This window comes from Spea bombifrons, chromosome 7, assembly GCF_027358695.1.
Source record: "Spea bombifrons isolate aSpeBom1 chromosome 7, aSpeBom1.2.pri, whole genome shotgun sequence".
Taxonomy (NCBI): Eukaryota; Metazoa; Chordata; class Amphibia; order Anura; family Pelobatidae; genus Spea; species Spea bombifrons.
The window spans coordinates 18,455,092-18,467,124 of NC_071093.1; the positions used below are offsets into that span (position 1 = coordinate 18,455,092).

At 43.2% G+C, this 12,033-nt stretch overlaps 1 protein-coding gene across 2 annotated transcripts in view; it reads left to right on the forward strand.

The window, feature by feature from the left end:
- Positions 1-12,033, forward strand: part of PLCL1 (phospholipase C like 1 (inactive)) — a 141,020-nt gene that overhangs the window by 72,958 nt on the left and 56,029 nt on the right. For both annotated transcript variants that reach the window (XM_053471756.1, XM_053471757.1), the window contains exon 4: positions 11,517-11,592. In XM_053471756.1, coding sequence (XP_053327731.1) covers positions 11,517-11,592 — 76 coding nt within the window. The remainder of the gene's footprint in view (positions 1-11,516; positions 11,593-12,033) is intronic.

Genomic DNA, 12,033 nt, shown 5'->3' on the forward strand with positions numbered 1-12,033 from the left:
ACAATAACTTCACCACTTTTGTGTTATTTACATTTATAATCTAGTATCCAGGCCCGGACATGCCATCGGGCACACCGGGCATTTTCCTGGTGGGCCGGGCGGCCCAGGGCCGGATTGACGTAGGGGCTGATGGAGCTGCAGCTCCAGGTCCCTACCTTTAAAATAGGCCCAGTCAGGACCGGACTGACTGGGCCTATACGGCCTCTACGGCCGCATTAACGTAGGGCATAAGCCGGCAGCAACTGCGACCGGGTCCGCCACTCTAGGAGGCCGGGCAGCCCCCACCAGGGCCGGCCTTAGGGGTGTGCGGCCGCACAGGGTTTAAATTAAAACATCGGGGGGGGGGATTATTTAACATGGAGGATGTTAAATAAAGTTTAAACAAAAAAACCCTGATGTTTTAATTTAAACCCTGTGCGGCCTCACACCCCTAAGGCCGGCCCTGGTGGGGGCTGCCCGGCCCCCTAGAGTGGCGGGCCCAGTCGCAGTTGCTGCTTACTCTGGCAAAAAGGTAAGTAGGGTGAGGGAAGGGGGTGCAGTGAGAAGGGGCAGAGGGGAGAGAGTGGATAGATAGTGAGAGGGGGTACACATTGAGAAGTGGGGAAGGGGGAACATAGTGAGAAGGGGCAGATAAGAAGGGGAGGGGTAGATGGGGAGAGGGGTAGTGTGAATGCGTACGAGAATGAATGAATAAATGTGTGGTTGAATTGTGTGAATGCGTATGAGAATTAATTAATTCATGTGTGGATGAATTGCTTGAATGATTTGTGAGACTGCATTAATGAATATGTGTTAATGGTTTGTGTGAATGAGTAAGTGTTTGTGTCTATCATGAATGTTTAAGTGATTTGGGGAAATGCAAAGATGGTACATGAAGGGTGGGCATTAATAAATAAATACCGTATTGGCTCGGATATAGGCCGCGCCCAAATATAGGCCGCACCCTAAAAGTTTGGTGCTTTTTTAAAGAAAAAGTTTTGTAATAGATATGCTGCCATGCTGTCCCCCCCACCCCCGAGATATGCTGCCACTCTGTCCTCCCCCCCTCGAGATATGCTGCCACTCTGTCCTCCCCCCTCGAGATATGCTGCCACTCCGTCCCCCCCATATATGCTGCCACTCTGTCCTCCCCCCCTCGAGATATGCTGCCACTCTGTCCTCCCCCCCATATATGCTGCCACTCTGTCCTCCCCCCCTTGAAATATGCTGCCACTCTGCCCCCCCCCCCCGACTTACCAGAGCAGACTCCCAGGTGTCTTGCAGGGCCGGTGGGGGACATCTATGCAATATGCGTATACAACTTCAGCGGAAGTGCCGGCACCGGAAGTTGTATACGCGTATTGTGTAGATGCCCCCCCGCCGGCCCTGCAAGTCTTGGGGGCAGAGGTAAAATGCATCGTGCGGGCGTTCACCGGCGAACGTCTGCGCGATGCGCTTAGAAAATCTCCCATGCCGGCACCCCCCCCGTGGAAAGGGGCAGGGGGAGGCTGTCTGAGCGTATCAGAGAGTAGGATGCAGGTTCCCTGCACCGCTGCGGGGGATCTGTATCCTAACCCTGCTGCCTGCCCGGCTCCCGGAACTGCATGTCCTGGGCGTTGGGCGCTAGACCCCAAATATAGGCCGCACCCCCACTTTAAAGACTTAAAGTGGGGGAAAAAAGTGTGGCCTATATTCGGGCCAATACGGTAAAAATGGGCTGCTCAGTCTTAAATGCCCGGGCCTATTTTTTATCCCAGTCCGCGCCTGCTAGTATCCTTTTCTATTTCAAGACTCTTATATTTTAAAAGGTTCGTTCTTAGTAGTTCTCTTCTATGTTTTCCTTTAGTGTATATGTACTGCTGTGACTTTACTGTGATTCTATTGCTCTAGTATACTTGTGTATTGTAACCCTTATATCACCCAAACCTCCCCACCTATCAAATTCGCCAAATCAAATAAAAAAAAAATCAAAAATCAAATGTGGATTAATATTTCACCTGTATAACTTTTCAGTGACTACAGGGTAAGTATTCCGTTATTCTATTGCTACTATTTCCATTACTGTTTATTCTTCTATACCCTCCTCTTCGTGAAGTTTAGCCCCACCAAATGTGTATATAGCAGAGGAGTAAGTGTCTATTACGGTATTTAAATATCCTCACGCCAGTCCTATCCAATTTCTAAGCAAGTGTAATAATTGTTATTGCACACATTTGTAAACTGTATTTAAACTGGAAAACTAGAAATCTGAAAAAATACATTTTTAACTTATAAGTAACTAAATAACACTTACTGAACAGATATGGTACAGCATAACTCCTATCACTATACAGTGAGCCAGACATTGACTGTTGTCAACCGTAAGTACCGTATTTGCTCGATTATAAGACGAGGTTTTTTTCAGAGCAAATGCTCTGAAAAATACCCCTCGTCTTCTAATCGGGGTCGTCTTCTAATCAGACCTCAAATAGAGGTCTGATTAGGAGACTAAGATCCAGATCCCCCGCACCGCTGCAGGGGACCTGGATCCTCCTGTCTCACCCGACCCCCCCCATCATACACACTTACCGGTGCTTCCTGATGTGTTGCCGGGGCAGCGGGTTGACGTCTACGCGATCCGCGTAGACAACGTCCGCTGCAGCCGGAAGGAGGTGTGGCTAGCAGCGGGGGTTGTCTGCGTCCGTCGCATACACCTTCCCCGACTGTCAGAGATCAGACTTCCCCGCACCTGTGCCGCACCGGTGCGGGGAACTCTGATCTCTGACAGCCGGGGAAAGTATACGCGACGGACGCATACAAACCCCCGCTGCTAGCCACACCTCCTTCCGGCTGCAGCAGAAGGCGACGTCAACCCGCTGCCCCGGCTGGAAGCACCGGTAAGAGAGGGGGGAGAGCGGGGAGAGCGGGGGAAGGGGGGTGAGAGAGGGGGGGAGAGAGAGAGAGAGAGTGTGTGTGTGTGTGTGTGTGTGTTAGTTAGTTAGTTAAATGGGGGTATAGGGTGTGTGTGTGTGTTAAATGGGCATAGGGCATTTCTGGAGTGGCGTTAAGGGGGCATTTAATAGAGCATTCTGCCTCCTGAAATGCCTTATACCTCCCTATATGCCACTCTGCCCCATAATATGCCTTTTAACCCCCTAATTGGCAGAGTGGCATATAGGGGTATAAGGCATTTCTGGAGGCAGAGTGCTCTATACAATGCCTTTTAACTCCCTTAATGCCACTCTGCCTCCTGAAATGCCTTATACCTCCCTAAATGCCACTCTGCCCCATAATATGCATTTTAACCCCCTAAATGCCAGAATGGGATATAGGGGTATAAGGCATTTCTGGAGGCAGAGTGGAACATAGGGGGGTCAAAAGGCATACCATGGGGCACAGTGGCATATAGAGGGTTAAAAGGCATATCATGGGCCACAGTGCCATATTGGAGTGGCAAGCCTGGGGGCAGATGTGCGTAACTGGGGGCAGGTTGGAAAATACAAGAAATAAAAACAAAAAAAATCTTTTTCTCAATCATAGCTTTTATTAAAAAAAAGAGTTTACATGAATTAACATTTACTGGTAAAACTTTTTTCCTTTGGGGTCGTCTTATATTCAGGCTTTTTCTTTTTTTCCTAAGTTAATATTCAGATTTTGGGGGGTCGTCTTATAATCAGGGTCGTCTTATAATCGAGCAAATACGGTACTTCCACTATACACTGAGACAGACATTGACAATGGTCAGTTTAATTTTTTCATTTTGTTTTAATTGACTGATTGATTGTAACAGCGCTATGGAATCTGCTGGCATTGATATAATGTAATATCTGGCTCAGTATATAGTGATGGGAGTTATGCTCTGCTGTAAATAAAAGTCAGAAAATATTTTATTTTTTTTTACATTTTTACCATACTTTTTTCAATAGTTAATTAGATAATACCAAAATGATTGTATACAAAGGAAACCACTGTTGTCCTGAAAAAAAATTACAGCTAAACACAGCAGAAATGTTAAAACAGTCATGGTCACGAAGGGTAAAAAAAAACAAAAAAAAAAAAACAGTCTGGTCCTTAAGGGGTTAAAAAAAAAATGGAGAAAAGTGACATCATTGCATCTGTAATAAAAATAATAAATATATGAGTCAGTATTTGGTATTTAGGTAAAATGTAAATACTTTATGAAAAACTGTGTGATTGTTCCTTTAACCCCTTAACGACAAAGCCCGTACATGTAATCGCTTCCTAAGAATAAACGGTGTTGCTGATATGCCTCGATATCGAGGCATGTAGCAACACAACCCCCTACCCCCATAGCCTTGTGATTGCTCCGAAGAGGAACCGGAAGCGCCATCATGTAAATGATGTTGCCACCACTCACTCGTCAACAATAGAAACATTTCTAGAAAAAGTGCATATAGTATATGTATGTATATATATATATATACGTACAGTAAAAACAAAGTGGCGCACATCTAAGTGGAGAATATATAAGGTAGTTCACAAACGCTTTTGTTTTCTGGGCTATTCTTTGCTCCAAAATGGGCCATTTAGTCCCCAAACAACCTAACAAACCCATGCATGGGGTATCACTGTGCTCAGGAGATGTTGCGGAACACATATTTGGGTGTTGTTTGTCAGTGACATATACCAGGGGCGGTAAATTTATACCTGGAGTGCAACGTGTGTGAAAAATATACAAAAATGTTTGACTACCATAAAGTTTGACAAAGGCTGATGGTAGAACTAGTGCATGGAAATGTTTAAAATACCAGCATTTTAAATACCTTGGGGTGTCTAGTTTTTAAAAATATATGGTTTGATAAGGTAAATTGCATTGGCCGACTTCAAAGATACCCAAAATAGCACATGGGGCAGAATGACCAGCTTTGGGGAAAAATTGGTTTCGAAATAGCAAAACGCTACTGGTACTTATTGCCACATAACGTGCATAACGGGTATTTCTAAACTCAGGACAAATAGTAGAATCTTTTAGGCAGTTTTTTTTCATTAGTTTTTGCAGCCATTGTCCCAAAATGTACTACGAGTAGGAAACTTGAAAGTCTTGTCATTAAGGGGTTAATTTTGGTAGTTTCAAAGAAAATTATGGGAACTTAAGTTCCAATCAATTACATCTGGTAGAATTTTCCACGGAAGTCTGTTCTATTTTAATTTTGTCTTGTAATCTAAATATTTTAACATTTATCTTTAATATCTGCATAAAGCCCCTTCCATTCAAGCCAATTTCCTTTGTTTAGTTAATACCATGAGACAGTGCTTGGTTTATTCACAAGTGTGGATTGTCTCATGCAATGAGAAATTAACTTTTCCAAGTGTTTATTTAAAAATTGGAATATATAACATTCAGCAGAAGAACTCCTCTGGACAGATTTTGCTATGTATATATCAATACAGTTATGTTTTCTACAAGTAAAAAGGTACTGAATTTAATCCTTTATGCTCTAATTGAGCTCCTATTCTGTAAAGCATTTATTTGAACCATAGCATCCCCCTGCAACCCTAACACATAGATAGTTTGCAGAAAACAATGCACCCAATGTTTTAGAATGCATGCAGCACATGTGAACAGCAGACGCTCCCAACTCCTTAATTTAGTTATAACCGATGGTATGTTAACCCCTTGACTGCTAACGACGGCATGGTGCCGTCGCTAGCAGTCCCAGTCAGGTGCTAAAAACGGCACCATCCTGTTGCTAGCACTACCCTACCTTGATGGAGGTCTGTGGACCTCCATCACCGCCTACCCCGGCGATCTGCCCCTCACACTGAAGGGCATCACTAGGGCTACCCGATCTGGCCGGTGACGGCACGCAAAATTTTATTTGTAACTGACAATTGTCAGTTAAAGCAGTATGGGGGCACGCTGCTTAGATGCCTGTATCTCAGGCTAAAGTATTCTAGCAATGATCACTGTGGTAGCCAATGTTGCCACAGTGATCATATAGCTATGAAAAGTCACATTCCCTTTTTAAAAATAGCCGATACTAAATTTTAATCCCATGATCCCTTTGATCATGGGGTTAAATTTAGCCAAAGGTCGAGGAAGGCAATTTTTTAAATCCTGATGAACTGCAAATATTATTAAAATCGGCCATTTAGCCTGTGTGGTACGTGAGTAACCATCTCATCCCTGGAGCTCCTTGCATTTTTACTGCAAAACTTACTTTTGCTGTAAAAGTGATTTTTTTCCCTGTACCATAATTACTTTGGGATTGTAAGGGGAAAGAATGGTGTGTGTTTCTGTGAGTGAATGGAGATATGAAAGGAGTGTGAATGGTCAGTAAGTAGGGTTGAAGCCTTGACGTGGCATTACAGCTCAGGTAGGAAGTTAAATTATGGTACAAAAAGTACACATCTTGGCGCTTCAAATGAGGGGCTGCATGTGTTTCTAGTACAAACCTGGAGTGTGCATGACACAAATGAACATGTCGCTATGGTTAGAAAAAACATATTTTCTTATTTTCTAGCCAAATCGACATATTCCATCATTATTTGAGCACTCAACTTTTGTCCTAGAAATACATGTAGCCCTTCATTTGAAGCGCCACGGGGTGTAGTTTATTTAAATGTGTTCTTTATGTACCCTAATTTAACTTCCCAGATGTCTAGACCACTTTAACTTCAGATATGGCAGAAAATCGGGGTTGTCCCTGATCGGGGTGAGTGGGGAAGGAACAGTAGAAAGCTGCATGATACGAATCAAGGAGTGCCAGACCTGTAACGTAGCACGTAAAAAGGGGTGAGGAGAGGCCAGGCCACAGCAACCCAAGAAAGCGAGGAGATCGGGAGACCCAGCAAGGCCCTCTCCACTTCCACCCATTGCTTGTGAGGCAAGGAACGGGTCCGCTCCACAATACTTAACAGGTGACACTGTTTTGTTTTGTGCACCCCAGTTCTTGGCTTTTTGGCTGCATGTTTTCCATGAAGACCACTTCTGACCAGAGCCCCACTGTTTTCTGCTAACGTTAAGCTGATGTCACTGCTGGACATTTTCCAATTGCAAAGGGAAGTAAGAATGATGTGTCTTTAATCTGCTTTTCCCTTGGCGAATGCTGCATCTACAGTCCTCAAAATTGGCCATTTGTGCTCCATTAACCCCTTCATGACAATGACTGTTTTAAGATTTCTGTTCTGCTCTTGTTTAGCTGTAATTTTCTTCTTTCCCGTTTACTGAACCCACACAAGTTATATATTGTTTTTTCAGGACAAGAAGTGCTTTCTTTAGATGTCATTTGTATCATATTATTTACTATAAAAAAGTATAAAATATGCTGAAAATATAGAAAAAATTACTTTTTCAAGCCTTTTACTTGAAAAATCTTTTACTCATCTATAAAAGCTAATGAAAAAAAACCCTAATTAGATTCTACTATTTGTCCTGTGTTTAGAAACACCCAATGTTTTTCTGATTTGTTCTGCAGGTTGTGGGGCAATAAGCACAGGTAGCGTTTTGCTATTTCATTTTTTCCAAATCTGGTAATTCTTCCTTCCATGTGCTATTTCGGGTATCTTTGAAGCCGGCCAATACAATTTACCCCATCAAACCATATATTTTTGAAAACTAGACACCCTAATGTAGTTCAAATGCTAGTATTTTAACTCTTTCCATGCACTAATTCTACCACTAGCCTTTTTTTTCCCACACACATTTTACTTCATGTATGAATTAACAGGTCCTGGTATATGTCACTGTCAAAAAACACCCCAATATGTGTTCAGCAACATCTCCTGAGTACAGTGATACCCCACTGAATGGGTTTGCCTGGCTGTTTGGGGGCAAAAGGGCCACATTCGGGACATGCACATTTTCAATGTTGAACTTTGGCATTTGGTGATCCACTGCCCATGCCCTATTTGGTCATTTCAGTGTGCCCCATAAAACCCTATATTTTTTAAAAATAGCCACCCCAGGGTACTTCAAATGCTAGTATTTTAACTCTTTGCATGCACACATTTTACCACCAGCAAGTTTGCAGTAGTATTTTTTTGTGTGTATTTTCCCCCACATACGTACTTTAGGTATGAATTTACAGCTCCTGGTATATGCCGCTGCCACACAACACCCCAATATGTGTTCAGCAACATCTCCTGAGTACAGCGATACCCCACATGCATGGGTTTGTCGGGTTTTGGGGGGCTAAAAGGCCACATTTGGGACTTGTGCATTTTTCTAATTGGAAGTTAGATGTCATCCTTCCCCCGGTTAATTGTGACATTGTTGAAGCCGGCCAATTCAATTCACCCCATCAAATCATACATTTTTTAAAAGTAGACACCCCATGGACATTTAACATGCCAGTATTCTTTCCATGCGAGAATTGTTTTAAGCTAAAGCGCTAGTTTTAGGACTTGCTCATAAAAATATATATATATATATATTTATTTTTTTTGCATTTTTTAAATTTCTTTTTTTATATATTTTTTTAGAACTTGAAGGTTCCCCTGATGGTGACATCAATAGGAAATTATTTTTACATTTTAACTTCCCCCCCCCCCGCAATCCATAGGCAATACCCCCAAGCAAAGTAAAGGGATATCGCCATCCAGTACCCAAATAACCAGGCAAGACTAGTCTTTAGGTACTGATTTATTTTACACACAGACGGCTGGATATATCCAGCAACACACACATTAACATAAAACAAGATATTGGGATACAAACCGCCCCCTTAATCTGCCCCCCAGAGACAACAGGGGCAGTAACGGGATTAACAATACAATAGGGTCCCAACCTCCACTGCCTATTACTGACCCAAATCAGTTCCAGGGATGGCCGGAGTAAATGTCTGTAGTGGTGGAACTGGGGGAGGGTGGGGGAGACAGACTTTTACAACATTAAACTAAAACAATGGTGGTCACTCTCTGGTTGCAGATCCTGGCTGTCTGCCAGAGATAATCCCGTCAGCAAGTGATGGGATGATATACTGCTGGGGTAGCCACAGAGGTCTTTTCAAAGTCAGGACCCATAGTCAATAGGGGGGATGCTGGCTCTCAGGCCTCTCCAGTGGCCCCAGTGATGGAGGGTTCCGTCACAGTTATTTTTATTATTATTTTTTTTTTTTTTGCATGGTTGAAATCAGTACCTGTATTCATCCTGCAAGTGGAGCCAGATTCTCAGGAAGGCCGGGAGAGACCCTCCTGAGAACTCTTTTCAACTCGATTGTTTTTTTTTAAAGGACGCTGCCAACTTGCGAGTGGCAAAATCACTTGCAGCGGTGGCTGTAAAGAGCGGTCACAACACGTCCTGGGGTGGGAGTTTGGTGTTGCTGAATGCCTCGTGAACGAGGCATTTCAGCGACACCTTTGAAAACGGGCGCCATCGACAAATTTTAAAATGGGCGTCCGCTGCCAAACAGTGTATGGCAGATGTTGACGCCCCGGGGAGGGGCCAGACACGGCCCCTGATGCCGATCGTGGTGTTGCTGAATGCCTCAACGACAGCAACTCCGCTTGGGTGCAGAAAGCTAACGTAGATAATTTTCTGCACCTATTTGAAGTCATGGCGGTCCAGACACGTCAGTTGTCGCTAACCCTTTGTTTTCGGGTGATGTGCCCGGACCTTCAATTGTCATTAAGGGATTTGGCTGTTTAATTCCTCATTTTCCGTATTTGCTCAATTATAAGACGACCCCCCCAAAATCTGAATATTAATTTAGTGAGAAGGGACTGGATCAAGGGGACATGTGGTTGGGCAAGAGGAACGAAGAAGAGTCTGAACCTCATCTTCTATGACAGGAGAGATTTGGTTAAATGTAGAGAAGGAAATTAGTTTGGTGAATAGGAGAGTGAGGAGTCAAAGGGAGGGGAAGGGCAGATTGGGGACAGTGCTGATATATTACAAATCCAGGAGTTTCAATTTTATTGTTGAGGTATGTTGTTAGTGGAAGGGATAGTTGTGATACAGTGAAGAAGGGAATATAATGTAGTGAAGAGACTTTAGGGTTATGAGATAAGGAGGAGATAAGGCAGGTGAAGCAGACTTCCTTAGCAAGGATGAGAGCAGAATAGTAGGAGCGCAGCATGCATTTGTAGTGAAGTCAGACATGGAATGAGACTTCCTCCAGCTAGGTTCAACAGTGAACTAGCGAAGACCTCTAGTTAGGCAAGGTTTTTTTTGGGGGGGGGGGAGTAGGAGGCGAGAGAGCAGGATAAGAAAGTGGTGGTCAGAGAGGGGGAAAAGAGATCACATGCTAGAGAAAACTAGATCCAGTAGAGGAGTTAATATGCTGTGTGAGTTCAAAAGAGGAGGTAGTAGAAAGACATTTACAAGCTACGGGACTGAAAGGGGTATCTACTGGGATGCTGAAGTCTCCAAGGATGACAGAATGGATATCAGAGGAGAGGAAGTGTGGAAGCCATAAGGAGAAGTGGTCAAGAAAAATGTTAGCAGGGCCAAGGGGACAGTATATAACAGCAATGCATAAGGAGATGGGATTAAAGAAAACAGACAGCATGGACCTCATGGAGAAAAAATAAAGATGAACAGAAGAAATAGGTTACATGTAGGGGAGATTAGGAAGGCAAGACAATCACCCTTTCTGTCATCAGGTCTGGGAGTGTGAGTGAGGTGGAGGCTGCCATAAAAGAGAAGCAGTGTTACAAGAGGTTAGCCAAGTTTCAGTTTGCGAGCGAGGGAAGTAGAGGTGACGTGGGCATGTAAGGTTGTTAGTTTGTTACACACAGAATGTAGATTCAATAGAGCAAACGTAAAAGTAGGGTAGCAGGAGTGGCAGGGTATGTGGATACGATTGTTGAGGTTTCTTGAATGTTGAGTGGCAGTGGAAAGGGATGGAAGGAAGAAGGGAAGCCCAGGATTTGGAAAGATGTCCACAGCTGCTAAAAGTAGAAGAAGAGAAAGTGCGAGAATAGGACTTGTGGGAGCGGATATATTTCTGGGAGCGAAGGGAGGTGGGGGAGAGAGAAGTGGAGAACGTGAAAAGTGCCTGAGATGAGAGAAGGGGAGAAGAAAGTAATGAGGGAGCAATACAGATATAGTGTGGAGGTGCTGGTGGCTGTTGTGAGAGGAAAGTTCTGTTGACAACGGAAGAAATTGAGACTAGCAACAAGACAACTGTGGATATGGTACATAGAGAATGATTGTGATAGTAGTAGAATGATAGTGGAGCAAACATAATAACGAGTAGGCAGCAGTTAATGACTGTTCAGTATTGATTAAAAAGAGCTTCCAAGTTCCTTCTTCTTTATTACCTCCTTGTTGAACTCCCTTGGTAAACTCCTTAAATTGGCACTTAGTAAGCAAGTAGAATACCTGTAGATGAGAGAAGAGAGATGATAAATAAGTTCATAATGATGAATATGGGATGAGTATGCAGTAGAATGAATCCCTTGGTAAACTCTTTCAATTGGCACTTAGTAAACTGGCACTTAAATGGAAACTGGGACAAAGATGAAAAGTGCACAATTCACTTTAAGTTACTGGCTAACAATGAAAAGCTGGACTTTTCCTGAGAAAAAAAACATCCTATGATTTGAATGATGACATGGTCAACACAATTTTTATAGTTTTCTGTTTTCTGCAGATGATACAAGAAAGCAAGTGTCTTATTGAGACAGCAGACATAATCCACGAGAAACTCTTACAGTGCCAGAAAACAGGTAGGTTGTAAGCCAATTAGTTGCTTCTGCAGAAGCATACAGTAAAATTCTGTAGAGCCTTCAAAGAGTATGTACTCATCTGTGCATCAAATCTGTTGCAGAGTTGTGTTTCATCACAGCCCTTCTGCTAGCTCATTTTTGTATTAAGCTTTCATGTATGAGATACATAGTTATTATTCATGATGCCCCACTGTCCTGGTTTTGCAGGAAGTGTGGATAATGGGCCTGCTTGGGCAGATCTTCCAGGGAGTCGATGGTGGTTGATGCTGTTGTAATTCCACTCCTGATAGGACCAATGTCAATGAAAGTTCTTAGATTGTTGTAACCAATATCATATACTGGCATTACATGTGGAATTCCATTGGTAAAACACAAAAATAGAAGCCAATAGACTTAATGACTGACATTATTACGCATCATGCTCCATAGGAGCTGATCATT